The 21913-nt window shown below is 42.6% G+C and overlaps 1 protein-coding gene across 1 annotated transcript in view; it reads left to right on the forward strand.

Moving 5' to 3' along the window:
• The window catches only part of Abca13 (ATP binding cassette subfamily A member 13), a 403635-nt gene that overhangs the window by 260232 nt on the left and 121490 nt on the right, over positions 1-21913 (forward strand). The window contains exons 45-47 of the mRNA XM_051164717.1: positions 3328-3446; positions 5392-5479; positions 11216-11321. Coding sequence (XP_051020674.1) covers positions 3328-3446; positions 5392-5479; positions 11216-11321 — 313 coding nt within the window. The remainder of the gene's footprint in view (positions 1-3327; positions 3447-5391; positions 5480-11215; positions 11322-21913) is intronic.

The following is a 21913-nucleotide window of genomic DNA, read 5'->3' on the forward strand; positions in this document are numbered from 1 at the left end:
CAAGAGGACTGGTGGCTCCAAGGCTAGCAGACATCATGTTCCCACTGTTATGAGAGAACTCACCTGCATGCCTCGCTTCACTGCATTGGCCAGAGGTCCTTTTTGTTTGTTGGGTTCAGTTCTTCCATTTTGTCATAAAACCTCTAACATTGTGCTCTGAGCTCTTGCTCTTGAGCTTGGATTTAGTCATTTTATTACAGTAATGGCTTTTCTTAACACAAGCCTAAAGTCTGTTTGGATTAGATTGGGTGCCAAGCGGGTAGGGGGAATGATTGTCTTTCAGAATAGTATTATGGCTCCCGATTCAACCCAACTCTCATGAAACATAAAAGTGCAGTAATATGCACACAAGAAAAGAAAGACGCCAAATGAGCACCATCTGTGGGCAAACATGCTTTGGGAGCGGTGGCTGAAACTGCGTTGGTATTGTTTTTCTAAGAAACTGTTTGTTGCATATGACTTCAGTTTGAAGAGACGGCAGGGTGGAGACTATGCAACACTGTCAGCAAAGGCTTTGACTAAAGAATCTGCTATTTCTCCTCCTCCTTCCCCTCCTCCCCCTTCCTCCCTCTCCTTCCTGTCCCCCGTCCTCCTCCCCCTCCTCCTGCTGCTGCTTTCTGCCGCGTCTCCTTCTCCTTCTTTGTTTCTTGTGACCTCTGTGTTCTCTGGAATACACTTTGAGAAATACTAGCCAATTCATTAGAGATCCAAGGACCTCAGGCGAGGCAATCATATAAACGTCGCAAGATAACTTAGCGTTACCTCTAGAGAGACATGGGAAGGTGTGCAGGGGAAAGATAGATCCAAACTTAGCTCCCTTACTTCTGTTGAGCATGCTGCTCTTAGTTAACTGTGTTTGACAGAAGGCCAAACATTTACCGTCTTGTAAGTTCTGCTGTTCAGCAGTTCTGGGTCCCCGTCTATTCCCTCATATGCATATCTATTGTATCTTGGCTCTTTCCGAGTCCAGAAACCCAGGGTTAGTTCCAGTTGTTGTCTGTAAGAGACAGCACTAAGAAATCTCCAAGGCTGATGGGAATCTTGTGGAGAATGAACAGGAAGTTTTCAGACTGAGCACTAGTGAATAACAGCTGCAGTGTGGGCAGCATCCCACCATCAGGGATGGATATGTCCTTGTGCAAAACTCCAGAGGGATGTTATGTTCCTCAGGCTGATGCTACAAATTGCTACATGCTGGAGAGCTGAAATAAGCAATTTTATCCATGTAAGTTCTGGGGCAGAATCTGAAATCAGTGGTATGAGCGGTGTGTTCTAAAGTCACAGTCCACCCCAGCATGCTGTAGGGGAGAATCCATGGCTTACTTCTGATGACAAGAGTTTACACAACTCTACTGTATGATATCGTGGTACCCTATCTTCTGTCACTCTTGTCTAGTCTCCCTTGCCTCCATCTTATCAAGACACAAATGATGCCAATGGAATCACTCTGACTATCCAGGATGACTCCTCCAGTGGAGATCTATAACTTAGTGACAGTCTTTACAGCCGTTGCCACATACGGTAGCACTGACAGATTCCAGGGCCAAGAACCTGGTGTTTAGGGAATCTTCACTAGGCTTACCACAGAGGGTATATTTGTGGGATAAAGCTCAGGGGTAGAACATTTGACTGCAGAAGGTGTATTTGTAGATAATGAGACACACAAGAGTTACAAAAAGTGGCTAAATCCATTTTCTAGTGGGCTTGAGTTCCTCATAGAACTTTGGTTTTCTTAACAAGGGATTCATCAAAGCACAGACTGTGTTTTAGAAAGATACATGTTGATTCACAGCCATAACGAGGATTAGAGAGAAACACCAGAGTCAGGGATACTTTAAAAAGTTCTTACTCCAGTTTGGGAATAAGGAACTTGAACTTGGTTAAATTATTCATCCATCCAGTTTAAATGCTAAGTAGATATTTTATGCATTTGTGGTGGTCAGCATAATCGTTCTTCGTGTTGAGGTTAGGCAAGCTATTCCTGAAAGAATCACTATCTATCTATCTATCTATCTATCTATCTATCTATCTATTTATTTTGTATTTTTAAGACAGGGTTTCTTGGTCAACAATCCTGGCTGTCTGGGAAGTCACTTTATGAAACAAGCTGGCCTTGAACTCACATAGATCTGCCTACCTATGCCTCCTGAGTGCTGGGACTAAAGACATGTGCCACCATGCCCTGCAGGAATGAACATATTAAGTAGCTTTGCTGAGTCGTTCCACAGAAAACTTTGTTCAAGTTTCTTTGTGGAGAAGGACTAGAAGGAACTCATCAGTTTTCAAGAACACAATCCATGGCATGGTTTGAGTGAGAGTGAGCATATGTACACACACACACACACACACACACACACACACACACACACACACACACATATGCACGCTGGGCCTGTGAACTGATACCTTCTGTTTGACTGAAGGTTTGGGGCTGTGACCAACAGCTTTTCAATGTCCCCTACAATTGCTGCAACTTCCTACCCATTTTGCTATTTCTTTGATTCGAGTCTGTAAACTTCTACAGGTGTGAGAATTAGGTAAGCCATAATATTCAGCAATTAATATCCTTACTATCTAAATCACCATACTTTAAGTTTATATGACCCTCTTGACTTGCCATAGTTCTGGCATGTACATAGGAACTGAGAAACAAACTCGTATGTTAGGTCAAGGTGCTTTGATTCCAGTTTTGAAGGGGAAACAAGTTTACAAAAGCTGGAATAAAAAGTTGAGAGAGTTTTCCTATTCCCAAATATTATTTTCTTCAAACTTTCTCTTACAGAAGTAGAAACAGATTTAGTCTGAACTCTGTCTGTAGCAGACTGGAAGTCGTGTGGTGACCACTGGGTTGACCATTCCCTCCTTTTCATTTGATGGCCATTCATCATGCAGACGTGGGCAAACTTCAGAAGACTGTCTGAGTTTGGCCTCTAACACGTATGAAAGAAACATAGGTCTTTGCACTCTCCTCCTTATTTTTCTCCTACTAGCTGCCTCTGACTCTTGCAGCTTCTTCAAATGAAAGATCATGCCAGTGAAAACATCTTCCCTTTTCAGTTCTTACAGATCTGCCCAAACTTACATTCAAAAAAGGACTTGAAGTTCTCAGATATGATTTACAGCACAGGGCACAGTGGAATTCCGGCACAACCCTCGATTTCAGGAGGCTCTTAAAGAGATTTTAGAAATCAGAATATACAAAAGGCTGGAGATAATTTTTTAAAACTTGAAAGTGAGGAAAAGTCTCATTTAGTTTAAAGTAATGTCAGTAAGCTGATTGTAGGTTCTGAAAAAGCTTTTATTTTATTTCTTTAAAAACAATTACAGAAGTGTCCAAATAAAAGTGCCGGGGCTCCTTATCTGACCAACTGCCTGGGACACACATTGCTCAACCTCTCGGGTTATGATGTGGAAGAGTACTTGCTGATGCCATCTGCAAAGCCAAGGTGTGTATCGAAGCATGGCTGGATCTTTCCTCTTGTCTATGACTAACAGTTTTCCCTCCACATGCATAGGGACTGGTTCCAAGACCCCCAGAGGGTCCCCAAGTCCACAAGAGCTTAAGTCTCTTAGAAAAAACTGTGGTGTGGTACCTGCCTAGAACTCCATTCTGTATTCATCTCTGTGGTACCAGACACAGCATAAATGCCACGCAAGCAGCCATTCTGCATTGTTTAGTGAGTAATGATGACTAAAAAATTTGTATGTGTTGAATGCAAGTACTGTGATTTCCTAAATGTTTTACCATCTATAGTTGTTTGAACCCACAGATGTGTGGAGACCATGGACTTAGAGAGTCAGCTGTACTTTGGAAAAGCCCATTGTTTCAAATGTTCACATGCATTAGTGCTCAAAAGTCTGATGCTCACCATGGCGTTGATATTCATTTCAAAGCCACTCTGTAGGCCTTAATCAGATTCTTCACTGCTGACTTTCAGGCTTTGAAGCATTGGGGGGAATCATATCAATTGAGATCTCATCAGTGCCAGAGTCAGGGGAGCCGGTGGCAGTTGTGGTGCTTCAGGGAATAGAGCAGAAGAGCTAATGGCATAATGAGATAATGGTCTCTTGTTAAAATTTCCTCTACTATGTAGCACCTAGTAACGGAGCCTGGGATCAAATCATGTCTTAAAATTCCTTGTGGCTTTTGTAAAAATTTTTTCTGTTGAAATTTTTGGAGCCAAGAGAGGTGACTGGGTGTGGTAAATAGGTGTGAGGTCTTCAACATTGCTTTTAGTGTCAGAAGCACTCACTATCACGCCAAGTTTCCCAAGTCTCCAAAGCACACTTCATTGCTTCGTAGATGCAGACATCCCATAGCCTGTCCATGTTGCTAGGATACCACAACACCTTGCATTTGATTCCTCTTCTCCTTAGCCAGGCCAGTATGTTACCATTGCCCTCAACCCTGACCTTATTTTCCCTCTGCTCTCCCTGCATCTCTATTGCTACATCCCCTCCTAGCAGCCTTAAATACATCCCACAACCCCTGCTTCTCTTCCCCAATCTTGATGGATTAAAAGTTGTGTGCTCAGAACTTGGAATCGTACATGGCATATCGGAAGTACTCAGGCCAAGCCCGTTGAATAGATGAATGAATTCACCTGAGCCAGATGGGAACACATCCCTATCCCTTAACTTTTTGCTGTAAGGTTGCTGTGGTATAAGACTGTTCTTCATTCATTCTGCTTTCATCTAGAGACTGGGAGGTAAATATTAATTTGTACCTTTATTTCTGATGTCAGCTGTATTAGGAAGCTAATAAGTGAAAGATCCTACACATCCCACAGAGATAAAGCTACAAAATTCTCGCCCAGGAAAATGTCATTAGCTGCACAAAAGACAAACCAGCAAGTTAATGATTACAAAACTCAGTGTGATGGTTGATGTAATTGATAGAAAGTATTGGGATAATTAGAATGGGAAAGAATGTCTCACCCACTGTGATCCCTTCTTTAGCAAGGCAGCTGTGAGTGGTAAAGGAAATGAGCAGAGAAGGACAGTCACCCAGGTGGTTGTAACATTACACTTGGGCAAGGCATCCTGAATAGTCGATTAATTTACATGGTGGAGTGCCTAGGAACTCAAATAGAGCACAGAGTCACAACTGACCATGTCCTTCCACAGTGCTTGTTTCCTGCTAAGGTCTAGTCAGTACAGTTGATAGCATGGTGAGCCATGTTCATCCCTTCTCCATAAGCAATACTCTCTCTGGGTGCTAGACTGAAGCCAGACCACTCCCATCAGCAGGTCTCTCAGTTTGTGTGTTCATACAATAGGTCAGACATGCTCAGCAGGCTGCTGTCTTGAGATGACTGTGTTTCTAAGTCACCCTTTGAGGGGAAGTCCTGGTACCCTGATTGGGACTAACCTTATGTTTACTCCGAATAGGCTTGGAGGTTGGTCTTTTGGAGTACAAGTCCCCAATGAAGCTGAAGATGTGAAGACAAACACATCAGAACCAAGGACTTTGGCAAAGGTACTAGAATTCCCTTTCTTGATGCTTTAGAAAGTGTTTAGGGCAAACAAAAGCCCAAGCAGGGGGTTGCCAAAGGCAGATGCTTGTTAGTGAAAATTGAGAGTGATTGTGTTATGAATATTCTCTTGAGAGAGAAAGAAAATGAGTTGATTTGTTTAGAGGATGTAGAAGCACAATAAATCGTTGACTATTTTTTGTTTAGGTAGGATCTTATCTATTAGATGAAAATCAAAGAAAGGCTGAGCTACTTTTAAAGATGCCCATGGTCGCCATGAGTGGAACCACCATCACTGTTCATGTTTGCCAAGGAGTTCTCCCATGCATGGTGCTGAACTCCTTGTCTTCCAGCAGGTTGTGCGCATGCCAGCCTGATGTAAAGCAAATACCAGCAGCTCAGGATGACTTTTAGGGGCTCTGGTTGTCCCTGTCCTAGCAAGTGTACCCTAGGAGGTAGGAATATTTTCATTACAATTACAGGGAGAAGGTAGGAGGTTCTTCAGTTGGGGGGAGGGCAGAGGGAGAATTAGATAGAAGACTGTCTTTATCACAATGGGAATACATAAATGATAAATAACAGCTTTTCCCGTAAGGAAAACAGTCAATATAAACTTAAAATGGGCCAAGATGAAAGGATCAAAGCTTTCAGTCACTGTGATTAGGGAAGGAGTATGGTGTTTGAGAGGGAAATTGGAAACAGAAGATTAGGGGAGGAAGCTAAATCCAGCGTGAAGGAGTGAGAGGAGACGTAGCCACGTCATTTCTTCCTTTCATGTGTAGCTATCCCATCTGTTCATAAACTTGCCACAAAACCAGTGTGTCCCCTGTGTGCCTAGGAACCCCCTGCCATGTGAAGCAGGGGTGTTGGCGCTTCCCTTCACATGGAGAAGCTAATCCACATAAGCACCTGTGCATGTGGGGATTACTCTGGGGACAGAGCTCCCTGCCGGCACTTCACATGTAATCCCTGGAGAAAATATCAACAGCTGTACTCTACAGACTAATCCCTGAAGAAAATCCCAAGTCACAGTACGAGCTGCACAGAAACCCTTCCCTTGGCTGATGGCTCTTCTGATATCTCTTCTTTTAAAATCAAGGTGCACATAGATTGATAGCTCAACCTGAGAATCCCAGCATCCAGAACTTAAAGAGAAACAATTTATATGGATTTGCTGACTTCTATTGAAGGGTATTGTATAGATATGGTTAAAATATGACCAATCTGTAGAAGGGTCCTGTAGATAGGAGGCTGAATGAGCTCTGTCTCACCCTTCTTCCTGGAATGCATTTCTTTCTAGGAAGCCAAAGAATCTGATATTGTGAGGTTATGCCCAAATTGTGAGAGACACGCCCTGCCCAACTCCCACCCCCCAACAGACCACCCAAATGCAATTGCAAGGAAGTCTTTATTGCAGGCTCCAGCCCTGAGCACAGCTCCTATGCATTGACACAGCAGATACAGGGAAATGGCCCTGAGTCTCAATTGAGAGGGATTTTTATAGGTTTTAGGCAAAGAAATGGAATTTACAGTATATGGTTGGATGGCATTTGGGCAGAAGAACTGCAAGCAGGGAGTTACAAGCCTTGGTGTTTCATGGTTGGGTAATAGGTATAGGGACAAGTTGACCTATAGAAAAGATTGCTTGAAGCAGTCATAGGTGCATTAGGAACTTTGGCCTGGCTTCTCCTAATTGGCTGTTGCTATGTGCCAGACCGTGTGTGTGTGTGTGTGTGTGTGTGTGTGTGTGTGTGTGTGTGTGTGTATGTGTGTGCTCTGCCTATGATTTTACACAGGTGAGTATGCCCAGACTGACTTTTCCCTTTCTATTCTCAGCTATTCTTCTCAGGGATCATCCCTGTGATTCCCAAGACGGAAGATGGAGGTAGCATAAGGTGTTCCTACTAGCCAAACTTTCTACTTCCTTTAGCAACCTCTTTCCCTTTCTGACTTTTGAACCAACAGGGAAAGAATTCCCACAACTCTTTCTAGAGCACAATGTAGTTTTATAAAAGAAACTTTTGAAGGAAAAGATGGAAACACTTCATTTGAATGCTGCAGATTCTTTACTGCAAATTTTAAGATCATCTTAAAAATTACTCGATTAAAAAATTACTAAAGGCCTTCTCAAATGAAGATCACTTAATAAAACCAAATTGAAAGAGAAGCTTGAGAACATTTTAAATTCTATTTCTGGAAGCTCATGCACTCAATTCTTTATTGGAAAAAAAAGTATTTAAAATAGCTATAAGTCTTCAGTTGTATCCTCAGTACAGAGACATTTAGTTCAGGACTGCAGTGCTGGACAGCTGTGAACCATGCTTTAGGGATTCCACCTGGTACTCTGGCTCTGAGGGTTCTTCTGAGCTGGGCCCCAAGCTCTGCCTCCTGGGAACAGTCCCCAGTCCATCTGTTCCAATGCTTTGCAGCTCTTTTCATGACAACTCATCTTCCTTCATGGCTCCATGTGCCTCCGAGCAGCTTCTCAGCTGCCTGCACAGAAAGCTGAGCTGTGGCATAATCTGGCAGTAGGCGTTCAGTTCAGTTTGGTGTTGACTCCCTGGCGCAGCTCTCTGCACCACATCTAGGCTGTTTGTTGATGTAATTAAGGGCCACAAGCTGATATGCCCGTGGTTCTTGTTGAGACAACACTCCATGCTCCATGAATTCTTAAACTTAATTACTGGGATTTGGGACTGTCAGACTACTAGGGAGCAACACAGACCTTGAAGTGTGAGGTCCTTTCTGTCCCTTTGAGAGGGCCACTTAGCACTATTCTTGATTTTTAATATGAAGTTCTATCTCTCAGTTTCTTGCTTAGAAACCTCCAACCCAGGTCGGCTAGACAGTTTCTGTGCTTGGTCTTCAGCGATACCACAGGTGACACTTTTGATTAATGTGTACCACTGTGTAGTATGGACCAACATTTTATCAGTGGTCCACAGAGGCTATCTCGCCACTTTTCACAGCACTTTTGCACATTTCCCCTCCCAATTCCAAATTCTTACAAGCCTCTCTTGTCACCCAGGTGCTAGTCTTAAAGTGGTGCCCTATATTTCCAGTGTCTGTGACAGTCACACATCCTGCTGGTGTTAATTGCTGTGTCAGTTATCTGCTTCCATGTAAATACTGAATCCCAGAGTTTCCAAATCTCAACAGCCTCAATAGAGGTTATTTGTTTAGCTAAGAGTCTGTATCCTTCAAATGGGGGTGGGAGTGACAAGATGAAAATACTTATTACTTGCTGGCCTTAGGAAATGCATTGCTTGCCCCAAAGCCACATACTTAGAGGCATGGAACAGGAGAAGTTATGGAGACAGACAAACATACATATGGGTCAGTGTCTTTATTATGTATAGGATACAATCCAAACAGGTTTCCTACAGGGAATTTTAATTTGTGAATTTAAAAGAGGCTGGCACAGGGCTCAGGGGGTCATGTTGTGACTGAGGAATGGTCATTAAGGTATGGGTGTGAGGGTCTGGTTTGAAGGTCAGCAGGATAAGCTGAGTAGGTTGTATCTGCCTAACTTCTTCTATAGGGGAGTGGCCACTAGTCAGAAGCAATGCAGATGTTTAGATCAGCCACTGAGGAACTAGGAGAAAGTGAAAAATGGGTGACAGGCCCCTTTTTTTCTGGAAAGAAAAACCCTGACTAACATCCAGATGGATGCTCAGGCCACATAAAAGCTAACAGTGCATGAGAGAGAGGGGGGGGGGGGGGGGGGGGAGAGAGAGAGAGAGAGAGAGAGAGAGAGAGAGAGAGAGAGAGAGAGAGAGAGAGAGAGAGAATGTGTGTGTGTGTGTGTGTGTGTGTGTGTGTGTGTGTGTGATCTAAGCTCAGCTCCACTCTGTGTCTTATCTTCTAGTAGGTCAGCCCAGCCAGGGCCTCTGCGTGACGTGAGAGGCTCAGGAAGGGTGCAGCATACATCCCTGTACTTTTCAAACCTCTTCTGTTGTTTCCTTTTGTGGTTCAAAGCAAGTGGCCAAGCACTGAGTCACATGGCAAAGGAAAAAAAAAAGGGGGGGCCATTGAGGAATGGGTTTCCGTAAGCGTTCTAGAACAGAAACCTCAGAGCGTAGGGCGATGAGGCATAGAGAGGAACAGAGGCTTCTAACTCTCCAGCTCAGAATCTCCCCACGGCCCCCCCACCGCTACCTTGCTCTTATCACTGTTCTAAGACATTGTAAATTTAAAATATATCCGTCTGTTAAAACAAGCAAGCAAACTCAAAATAAAATTTGAAAATTTCTGGTACAGAGTGAAGGCTATGTTACCCACCCACCCACCCACCCATCCTCTTTGTCACTCGTTAAGTTCTTAATGAAACTGTGTCATAGTAGAGAATAGGTAGTACACTGACTTTCACAGAATCCTTAGTTTCCATCATTTCTAGCAGTATGATTATTGCTGGTCTGTGTGTGTGTGTGTGTGTGTGTGTGTGTGTGTGTATGTTATCACAATACAGAACTTGAGGGAAAGAGGTAGACATACTTCTGGGATGTCATCCAGATTCCTTTAGCTTAGTTCTTACTCTGTCCCAGAGCTCAGGCCCCAATCAATCTACTTTGCAGGATTGTAGCTCTGAAATGCCCTGCACTTGGGAGTGGAATTTGCCCATGGTATGCTACTGTGTTTAGACAGAACGTCAACACTCACAGAGTATCTTGCCCTCTGTGTTTAGTAGGTTTCAAGATGTCTTCCTTTTTCTTGAAGTTTAAAAGATGACTTTATGACATAAATAAGCAGTTGGAAACAGGAGTTAGTTATGTGAAAGACAGGGCTCCTGTCTACTGAAATGGAAGAATTGGGAAACATTGACTTGTATAGTAGGTTTATATTTTTTTCCTATTTGTAGCACTTCATTGCTTAGCTGTTTCCACAGACTACTCAGGGTCCCGTGAAGTACAACTGGTCATGGGAAGATGGAGGACACATTATGTGAAGTCTCGCTTTCACTTCATGTGCATTTGTGTGCAAACTCGAGTAGGCTTCTTCATGGGCTGGCTTTCTGTTCAGTAGTTCCTTTCTTCAAAGTAAATTATCTGATGCAAAACAGCAATGCTAGAGCTGTGTGCTCTACCACAGTTGAACTAAGACCTAAGTGTACTAGTTGGCACCTTGTATTGAAATTACCAGCTTTGTAGACTTAACCATACATATTTCAGCTCCCATTAAAATCTTGGTATTTTGAAGAATGAGAGGCAGTGGTTCGATTAGTGCTCTTTATGATTATTTAGCATCTGGTCTTTACTATATTGTCTTTCCTTTTTCTCCTTCACCTTTCTCATCTCAAGAGGTACACGGCTTTATACTCTATGCTCAGCAAATGTTTGATTCAATTTATTTTGAGAAATAATGTTCCATGTGCTGTTATTAAATTGAGAGTAATAATTTTTTTCTGATAATCTTTTATGCCCTTAATTTGCAGGTCAAATTTCATTAGCTTACCAACTGAGAAATAAAAAAAATATATATAATGGGCTTCGGTCCCAAATCCTGTGAGACTATAATTATAAAGCTACATTCACATTTGTTCTGGGGAAAATTAATCTATTTTTAGCTGTAAATTATATGCTTGAGATAAATATAAAATTAGCAGACTGGAATTGGCTGTTGCTGTCAGCCATGAGGGAGCACAGCTCTGAATCCTGTGTTCAGGTGTTGTTGAAGCTTATTGACACGTGTATTCTGGCCCAAGAACCAACGTTCACGTGACCCATTGTCCCTTTCTTTTTCAGGTGTGGTATAACCAGAAGGGTTTTCATTCTCTCCCCTCCTACCTGAATCATCTCAACAACCTTATCCTATGGCAGCATTTACCCCCTGCAGACTGGAGACAATATGGTAATGTTACTTTTCATAAACATAATGGATGACTTTCGATATAACAGTTTTTAAAAAGTGAAATACGCAGAAGAAAGTGGGGGAAGTATGAACAGTTTCCTATCAGGCATTGCAGGCATAGAAGCCCACCCAGTCCTGAACTCCCTCCGCCTCTCACATTAAATGTTCAACCTTCTTGAAATTGTGACCTTGTCTGTGAAATGAGAGGTGTTCTGAGAGTTTATTTTTTAAAAATTACTCCACAGTTTAATACCACATAGAAGCAAAAATACATTCATTTTTTTAAGGACACGGCTGTATGAAATACTGTAGTGGAGAATAAAGGTTTCTCTAATGCGTTATCATCGAGAAAGTGAACATTGTAATTTGATTTATGTGGTCCCCTCAGCTCATCAGTCACTTTTGTCAACGACTGACTGATCACCTATGCTTCCTCACTTTGGTAAATGGCTCAGGTCCACTTTTGGAATCCAGGCTTGATTTCTTGGTTTAAGGGAATCTCCCATCTTCTGTTGAGAAGATAAGCCATAATTTATCAAGTTAGTTCAGCATTACTATGAGAAGAACAAGAAAACATTCAGGACACATAATCAACAACAGGCCATGCCTGTCATAGTTTATTTAGCATGTGCTTGCTAAATAACAAGTGTGGGCATCCCATCAGTGCTCACGAAGCTCAGTGCCAAGCAGCTACTCTGAATTGTCTTCTCTTTGCTTGCTTTGAATATTTCCTCCTCATTTCCTACCTGTTTTCGTGTGTGTGTGTGTGTCTATCTACCATGTGCATGCCTTGTGCCTTAGGAGGTCAAAGAGTTGCGGATGGTTGTGAGCCACCTTGTCAGTACTGGCTTTCAAACCCATGTCCTCTGCAAGAGAAACAGATACTAAGCCACTAAGCCGTCTCTCTAGTGCCTCTTCCTTTATGTGGTGCTGGGTCTTTGTAGTTGCCTTATGCACACATATGGCAAATACTCTATCTCCGTTTATATCTCCAGCCAGCCAAAAACTTTTAAAATAAGATGGATTAGCTTTGTCGCACTCTAATGATATCTAATGATAGTAAGCAACATCAAATATTAAAATGTTATGGCTAAGAGAAGTGCAAGAGAGTTGTGCAATCATTCAGAGTAGGGACAGAAGGGTGACATTAACTAAGGGTTTAAACTGAATTGGGAGCTCCATTAGGACTTAATATCCATGGATTCTTTCAATTTTCATGTCAAAATCTGTTAAGATGATGTTTTCTAGGTGTGTCCATTGAAAGTGGGCTCAGTGACTCTGCGTCTTGATTGATTCTGGTTTTCCGCGGTTGTTCCTATCTGTTGCAAAGAAAAGTTTCCTTGGTCAGAAGTGAGGACTCCGCTCCACTGTGTGTGTCAGGACAAATGCCTCTAGATTGCTGTTAGAGGTGATGCTGGATTAGTCCATTAATGCTGTGGGCTCGCCTCCAATGACCCTGTAGTACCGAGTACTAAGCTAGGCCTCCAGCACCAGGCATGGTTTCCTTGTAGTTCAGGGAACATTATGGAAGAGGGAGTGGGAAGGTTGTAAGAGCTGGAGGTCCAGGGAATTTCCTGGGAAGTTGTGTCTCCTTGTAACATCAGAAGCCACACCAGTAAAAGTCTCAGCAACATAATTGCCCAAATACAAGCCGAGCAAAGAGGACACCAGTGAGTATGCCAAACTGGATGGGGAAAAGTCTGTGAGGCCTCAGTCCTTCACAAAGAACAGCAGGTGACTGAAGAATGCTGGGAATGGACCGTAGCCTTCCTCAGGGAAGAGCACACCAATTGGTTGCCCAGTGCCAAATGATCAGCCTTGGAAACACACGCACGCACGCACGCACGCACGCACGCACGCACGCACACACACACACACACACACACACACACACGTAATATTATATGAAGTGAACTGATTACACCTAGGAATATATAAGTATATACATATGCATATACTAATAATTAATGAGAAGAGAGGCCATGAATTTGAAGGAGGGAGGCAGGGGTATATGGGAGGATTTGAAGGGAGCAGAGGGAAGGGAGAAATGCTGTGACTCAATCGTAATTTCAAAAAGAAAATGAAAATGCAAGCTAGGCATTATTTGCCTTCTTTGTTGGTTAGGAAATGATGTTGCACATAACCCTCTATGAGCTAAGGTACTGAGCTGGTTGGGCTCTTGGGCATGGTGGGTGGAGTCTTAGTGTTACTAGCAACAAGCCTCACTCTTCTCTCATGTCTAACTGAAAGTTTGTTTCTTGTAGGCATTGCCTATCAAGGAGTGTCACAGTGGCCCTTGAGTGATGAAAGGTAGTTTGAGGTCAATTGGGCATTCTAGAAGTCAGAACTGCTGGTCAAATACTGGTGTACTTCCAGTTTCAACAAGGCTGGTTTGACCTCAGCTTGAAGTTGAGTGTGGAGAGCAATTGCTCTTCTCTCTGAAAGGTTTTTTTTTCTCATAGCCAAAATCTACTTGACCTTGGCTGATGCTCTAAGACTTTTTGAGTCAGTCAGGTGACAGTCTTTCCCAATACTGAGGATCAGTACTGTAAAAGGAATGTGTGGAAAAGGAGCAGGAGAAGCCCAGGAAGGTGCTTCTCACAAAACAAAGTGATCTAGGCAAGGTGAGGGTGAATCTGGAGGAAGGAGCACACTAAAGTTCAAACAGGTGGGATAGAGTTTGGGACACCGAGCATAGGGACAAGAACGCGTTTAAGAGCTCAGCTAGAAACTCGTGCCTCTGAGCTTGAGTGGCTGGTGTCAGAACCGACAGCCCTTTTGAGAAATGTTAGGAGAAAGAGATGCTGCAAAGAAGCCAAGGGTGAGCTCTACAGGGCTGACGTGGAGGGAGCAGGTGAGAACGTGCAGTTAGGTCCGCAACACTGGAGAGGGGAGAGCAGAGCAGCCGCAAGCCACTTTGTCCTACCTTTACTTTAAAAGTGACCGTGAACAGGTTTAGGATGTGGGACCTTCTTTCTCACAGCAGCAGCTGCTGTGATGAAGTGTTTTAGAGCAAAGGAAGTGGCCTCGGTAATTAGCAAGATGTCAAAGTAGAAAGCTTCAGCTCATTTCCCGCCCACACCCCCCCCCCCCGAACCCTGAGGGATATATTACAGGAAAAACAAGACATGGATAAAACACCTTTCTGAGAGGCATGGAAATCAAAGATGGAGAAAGACCAAACACCCAGTCAAGAAAAAGCAAGGGCTTGCATGCAGTTTTTATTTGGTTTTGTCCCACCTACCTATAGTGTGTCCTGTCCTGCTTTGGCTTTGGAGCCTAGTCACAAGTCTGTTCTTGTGATCTGAGGACAACAGTGCACCCAGGAGTCTAAGCTGTCTGTTCTACACTGTCGATAAACTGCTTGAGGGTCTGAGCTCTGTGTGATGTTAGTCTCTGTGCATGAGTTTCTGATAACAAAAAGATACTCAAATGCCAGACCAGAAGAAACCAGTAAGCAGTAGATGTGGCCTATTAAATTCACAAAGGGGAGTACATGCCGACAGACTCCAGGGCCAGAACACTACAGACTGTAGAGTACAAACCCCAGCTACGGCTCTGGAAGAAGCAGCAGTGAGATTCTCTGTGCAAATGAAATGTTTCCAGTCAGCCTTGCATGGAGAAGAATTGGACAAAGTCTGTTTCCAGGAAACAGGAAAGGCCTGGGAACACAAGAACCCATTCTGAGCAATTGCATAACATAGAACTAATATGCAGTGAGGGGAGGCATCACCCTTCCCCCTCACCCCCCCACTCTCTTTATTTGAGATAAAGTCTTTCCATATCTCACAGCCTAGCCTCAAACTCACAATCATGTCTTCTCGTATGACTTAGAGGGATTCGAGGCCTAAGCTATAAATGCTTAATTTTGAGGGAAAAAAAAAGAAAACAAGGTTTCTAAAAAAATTGGTTTTATTATTATTCAGGTATGGTAAGGGCAAGAGATATGTAGATGATTGACTTTAAAAGGTGGGTTATTATATTCACAGGTTCTAAGGAAGGGGGCATGCTGTCCACTAGAACCCACATGGGAGACATTGGGGTCACTCAGGAGAGGGAAAGGGAATGCGGAGAAGACCCTCTCATGTGCTTATACAGGGATCACAGTTGAGGCCTAGGAAGCAGATTCAGAACTGCTTTGAGGGAGTAAGTGCCCTGAGGGATGTTGTTTGCAGAGTCTGCACCTAACTGGGTAGTGCTTGGGGTAATTAGGATAGAGAGTACCAGAGCATTGCTGCCTGGACCACAGTTGCCCATCGATCCTGTCTGTACTGCCTGCCAGATAACCAGACATCCTGATGATGCTCATCTCAGAAGCATCTACTTAAAGCAGTGGGTTCTTCATTTGTTTGTTGAGAAGTTGTGTTAAAGTTTAAAAAAAAAAAACCCTACACATTTATTCTCTGTTATTGAAAATTTCTTTAAAGATATTTTATTTGTTTTCTTTGTGTCAAAGTTTCAATTTTTGACTTGTTTATGCACTCAGCACTGGATAGAAAGTTTTGTGCAATAAATTGGGAACACAGAAGACAACACCGCAGGAGGGTGCATTGTGGGTTGTTATTAAAATATTGATTAAGAACTCCCACTAGCAAAGCTCTGAGTGAAAATATTCTATCACATCCCTTTCCACTTGCCCATTCATGTGGGAATTGGACAGAGTTGGATCTATGCGCTTAATATTATAATGAAAGCGAAGCTTAGCCAGAGGAGGAGGCTGGCAGCAAAGCCAAGTCTTGTTCTCAGCTTTGGCTCCAGCAGCCTCATAACACAGGACTCAGGAGCCTGCAGACAACAGAAGCCAAAACACACATCCACGAACTACAAAGACAACACTGTGCACTCCCAGTTAGTCCTCTGTTAGCAGGCATGGGCCGTGTTGTCTTACAGATAAAGGAACTGTTTGAGCCCCATCAAAGTTTCTTAGCCTAGTGACCTCCCAGCCTGTCTGAGTCCCTTATTTGAAGTAGGAATCTCAGTGTAATACAGTTTGAATTTTCTAGCACATTTCCAAAGAGCCAGTTCGTGAAGCACCGGCAAATGGGTGCCAGGCAGGCAAAGCAGCTGTGGTTTCCAAAGTGAATTTCAAGAAGGATTATTTCTTTCTGTGTGTTAGTTCAGCAGGGGTTCACCTGCCCTAAAATAACAGCTATCAGGATATTTCAGGGTGACAAGTACAGCTTTTCAGGTGCTACTTGGAGCCTGGTGTGGAGACTTGGGGCTCAACAAAGATGACAGGACTGTGGAGTGAAAAGTAGATTCACTCCTTTATTCTTTCTTTTATGTTTGTGTTGGCAGTTTAAGCGCATCTGTTATCAGAAGCGTTTGTCAGGGTTCTAAGGGAGCCTACAAGTCACTTGAGACTAAACTTGGAATCTGCCTTTTCCTGAAGTCAGTCAGATAATCTCCCTTTTTGTCCTTGTAACCCCACAGGTTCATGGCTTCTGCTCTTTTATTTCTACTCACCTGACCCTAGGTACCAAGGCTGCTTATCTAGATAATACTACCATGGATAGCCTACCGTGAGGGCTTTGTGGGCATGTGTGAGGTCAACCGTGAAACATATTTCTAGACATGGTATTCTCCTTAGTATTTCCTCTTTTTTTATTTTTTAAATTCATACCCCCCCTTTGAAATAGGGCCCTACTATAAAAACCAGATAGAGTACATCATCCTCCTGCCTCAGTCTCACGAGTACTGAGACTGTTCATACCTCCATGTAGGGCCTTTATTATTTCCTGTTTGTTTGTAGGTTTTTTTTTTTTTTTGCCTTATTTACTTATTTTATATTTTGAAACAGGGTCTTATACAGTCTAGGTGGGTCTCCCAATGCATGATATATTTGAAGATAGCCTTGAGCTCCTAACTCTCCTGCCTCCATCCCCCAAGTGCCAAGATTATAGACATGTAGCACAATGCCAGGGATGACAGCTGTGGTGTGCTCCAACACTCTGTCCATTAGAACTTCTTTTGTAGCCAAAGGTTCAGCAACAGCCACACCAGGATGCTTTGATGTTTCTCATATGTGCACATCAAATCACAGCCTTATTTGCATGAGAGTTTCTCTCTATTAAATATTCATAGACTGATGCTCACTCACTTTCTTGCATTTTTTTTTTCCAGTGAAGGCTAGGTATTTATCCTACACTTAAGTCTGAGTTATGAAAAAAGAAAGCCAAGGAAAGTATCCAATCCTGTGTGCCCTTCTCAGGTCACCCCACACAGCTTTCCCACCAAGTCCCCTGTATCTGCTAAGTGCTTTTGTCTCCTGGCTCCTCTTTTCTGAAATAATTTCTTTTTTTTAGAATTCCATTTGTATTGACTCAACAATCAAAATGCAATCAAGATGCTGACATTTTGTTGGGAAAAGTGTTTCTAAAATGTTGAAATTGGCCTTCTTGCCCAATACTTAGGACTTTTAATGCCTCTCATATGTGTTCAAGATAAAGCCTGCACATCTAAGTAGAGTGCATTGACTGCTGCCAGCCTGAGGTCGCAGCTCATCCTTTCCTGCGCATTCTCACGTGGATTGGCATCACTGGGCTTTTATGGTCAATGGGCTAGTGGCCCTGTGGACCCTCCGCTGTGATTCCTCCCTTACTCTCTAGCACGTCAGCAGAAGATTGTGCATTTCTGCTTAATTCCTGGGATCTGGCTCAGATGTGACTGAGCTCCACTGAGGGTCTTCCACCTATCAGAATGAGTTAATGGCTCATTTCTCTTCCCCTCGGGTAGTGGCTTCTAAAATCAACCCATAGATCCATTTCAGGCAAGACTCACATATTATCTCAAACACCTGCAGACGTTATGCTGAGCACGGAATCAGTGAGCACTCTGGGTTGTCATTGTCTATTTATGATTTTGTAGCTTCTGGACCTGATATTTTCTAGTATTTCCTTCTGTACCTATTCTTATTTCCTTTAACATAATAGTCTACACATTCATTCATGTTTTTTGTGACAATATTTCATTTTTTTTTATGCCTGAATAATAGCCCTTGGTGCAAAAATACCACATTTTCTTTGTCTATTTGGCAGTCGATGGACACCTAGGTTAAGTCCATGTGAACGCACAGGTGTCCCTTTGACAGACAGCAGAAGTAGAACTCACGGTGGGTCATAGGACACCTTTACTTTTAAGATTTTAAGGAGCACCCCTGTTATTTTCCAAAATTTCTGCCTCAACTTAGACTTCACCGACTGTGTGCTGGCCCCTTTCTCTACATTCTCGCCCAAGCTTTCCCGTTTGTCATTCCAACACAGTCTCAGAGCCCTGCTAACTGCACTCAGCCTTATCTCCCCGTGGCTTTCATTTGCATTTCTCCGATGACTTCTTTTTTTTTTTAAGTTTATGCATATTACATCTCGATTGTTAGCCCTTCCCTTGTTTCCTCCTATTCCTCCCTCCCTCCCACTTCCCCCCTTCTCCCCTCCCCTATGTCTGTGATTGAGGGAGACCTCCTCCCCCTATATATGCTCTTAGAATATCAAGTCTCTTCTTGGTAACTTGCTATCCTTCCTCTGAGTGCCACCAGGTCTCCCCGTCCAGGGGACATGGTCAGAAAAGGGGCACCAGAGTTCGTGTGAGAGTCAGATCTCACTTTCTACTCAACGGTGGAGAATATCATGATCGTCGGCTAGGTCTTGGTAGGGGTTCTAAGTTTACTGCCTATATTCTCCTTGGCTGGTGCCTTAGTTTGAGGAGGACCCCAGGACCCAGATCTGCCTGTCATAAAGTTCTTCTTGTAGGTTTCCAGGACCCTGTGGGTCCTACTATTTCCCCATTCTTCCATGCTACTCTCGCCTAGAGTCTCAATCGGATGTCCTCTCCTCTGACCCACTTTCTTGGTAAGTAAAGTTTTTCATGGGGCGTATCCCTTGGACTAGTGTCTTGATATAAGTGAGTATATACCATTTGTCTCTTTTTACTTCTGGGTGAACTCACTCATTATGATAATTTCTAGAACAATCCATTTGTCCACAAATTTCGGGAATTCCTTGTTTTTAATAGCTGAGTAGTATTCCATAGTGTAAATGTATCACAGTTTCTTAGGCCATTCTTCTACTGAGGAACACTTAGGCTGTTTCCATGTTCTGGGTATTATGTATAAAGCAGCTATGAACATGGTTGAGCATATGTCCCTGTTGTGTGGTAGGGCATTTTCTGGGTATATTCCAAGGAGTGGGATAGCTGGGTCTTGAGAAAGCCCTATTCCCATTTTTCTGAGAAAGCGCCAGATAGCTTTCCAAAGTGGTTGTACTAGTTTGCATTCTCACCAGCAATGAAGGAGTGTTCCTGTCTCTCCACATCCTCGCTAACATGTGGTGTCATTTGAGTTTTTGATCTTAGCCGTTCTGATGGTGTAAGATGGAATCTCAGTTCTCTGATGACTTCTGATGTCACAGATTTGTTTTATTCCATATGCTATTGGTGATTCATGCTCTTTAAACTTATTGAATTTTAAACCATTATAATTGATTGCCTTTTGATGTTGAGTTATTTGCGCATTCTATTTAAAATATTCATTGTTTATATTAACTGTGGCTTTAAAAAGCATTCAATTATACTTCACTTTTTAAAATTAATTAATTAATTAATTAATTAATTAATTAATTAATTTTTGCATTCTTGAAATGCACCACTAGTGAAATATATGGTTTGAAACAGTTTTCTCATTCTGTATGATGTGCCTTTGCTCAGTTGGTCATTTTTTCCCCATGTGGAAGTCTTTTCATTTGATGCCATCCTGTTTGTCTATTTTTGCTTGTTTCCTTTGTATTTTTGGATCTTATCTGAAAAATTCGTGTCCAGTGTGATGTTGCAAAGCATCCCTTCCCCCTTTATCCTCTAATCCTTGTATGGTTTTAGAATTGGTCTTTGTGTATGATGAGAAATGGTTTTTTTTCTTTCTTTGTACATAAATACCCAAATTCTTTATCTCCATTTAGTAAAAAGATTATTTTTCCCCCACAATGTGTTTTTTTCTGTTTTATTACATTAATTGTTTATTTGTTTGTTTATTGTAGTAATTTTTAAAATGTGGTCACATATGCCATGACAGTTTTTAAAGTACTTTGAAGACAAGTGATAGGATGCCTTCAGCTTTGTTCTTCCTGTTCAAGATTACGTTGGCTGTTTGTTTATTATGATTCCATATGAATTTCTCTCTCTCTTTTTTCATCTCTATTAGTGACTTTCTTTTTTAATTCCCTTGATGAATCACACTTTCATAGCATTCTGTTTGCCTTTGGAGGGAAAGGGATAGGTCCACACACACATGCTGTGTTAGGCTATATAGCCGAGATGAAATAAGCCAGGGAACAGTGAAAATAAGCATGGTAATATTTCCTTTGTTGCATTTAATGACCTTCCTTACCCAGCTCACAGCAAGAGAGAAGGAGCCCGAGATCAGGAGATTCTCAGTGGGAAGATCCTGAGCAGATGTTGCTAGTGGGTTCTGAAAACTGGCCTCCAGATGTGACCTTCATTTCTACCACAGCCATTTAGGGCACGATCAGTGTTCTGCTGGGCACAGCTGACACTGGGGACAGGGAGTTCTTTGTACCCCCACAGTGCCATGCTCAGTCTGATTGCTACCGGGTGGATGTGGTGACTCAACGGCTCCATTGTCTTTCTTTTTCGTAGTAAAGGGTCACAGAGGCCAGAGCTCCCCAGTCCATCTCTGCTCCTTTTAAGGGTTATGATGGTGGTGAGGGTAAGAGACTCAGCCCATCTCTTGAGCCAGGTGACATGGACATTGAACCTGTAGTTGTCACGTAAGGCATTTAAGATCAGCTTTCTTGGATGAGGGTACTTTTGCCATGGTTGGCTGAATAGGGCAAATGTAGCTGAAAAGGCCTTCTTCACTCAGGCCACTCCTTCTGAATGCTCTGTTGTGCCTGTCACTGGAGAGCTCATTTGGAGGCTTCTGTCCAGATACACAGAAGTGAAGAGTACATTCAGGGGATTCACTACTTTGTGTTCAAGTCTTCTGGTTCCCCAGGAGGCTACTACCTGCTCAGCACCTCTGAGGTTTCTCTGTTGTGTTATGTCTCTGTGTTTTTAAGTTGTGAGAGGGATGACCCAGAAGCTAGAGAACTTCTCCACCTTGGACAGACATAGAGTTTGACCCTCTTTTTTTTTTTTTTTTTTTTTTTTTTGCCTACTGTTTCAAAAGAGTGGACCATAGACAACTGCTCATAGAATATTATATTCTATAGAATAGAATAGAGATGTTGAGTCCCGTTATAGTAAATTACGAAACATTTTAAAACAGTTCTTTGGTGTACATTTATACTTTATTAAACAGGAAGAAGTTAACATACTAATGAGACATATGTGTGATTACTTTTTACTTGAAAAATTAAATCTTGGTTGAGTACTTGATACTGCAGGCCAGAGAATATTGTCAATACGTTGATCAATATTCTGGTTTTATAATTGTTAACCCTGAGAGTGCCACTTCATATTACTAGGTAGAACAAAACCAGAGGAGAATGTTGAGGGCCGTTTCAGGAACTGTTGGAAATTCCATCCAAATTTCAAGCCGGATTTCAGTTAACATTTTCTAATGAAACTCAAGTCAGCAACTC

Source organism: Acomys russatus, chromosome 22 (assembly GCF_903995435.1).
Source record: "Acomys russatus chromosome 22, mAcoRus1.1, whole genome shotgun sequence".
Classification (NCBI taxonomy): Eukaryota; Metazoa; Chordata; class Mammalia; order Rodentia; family Muridae; genus Acomys; species Acomys russatus.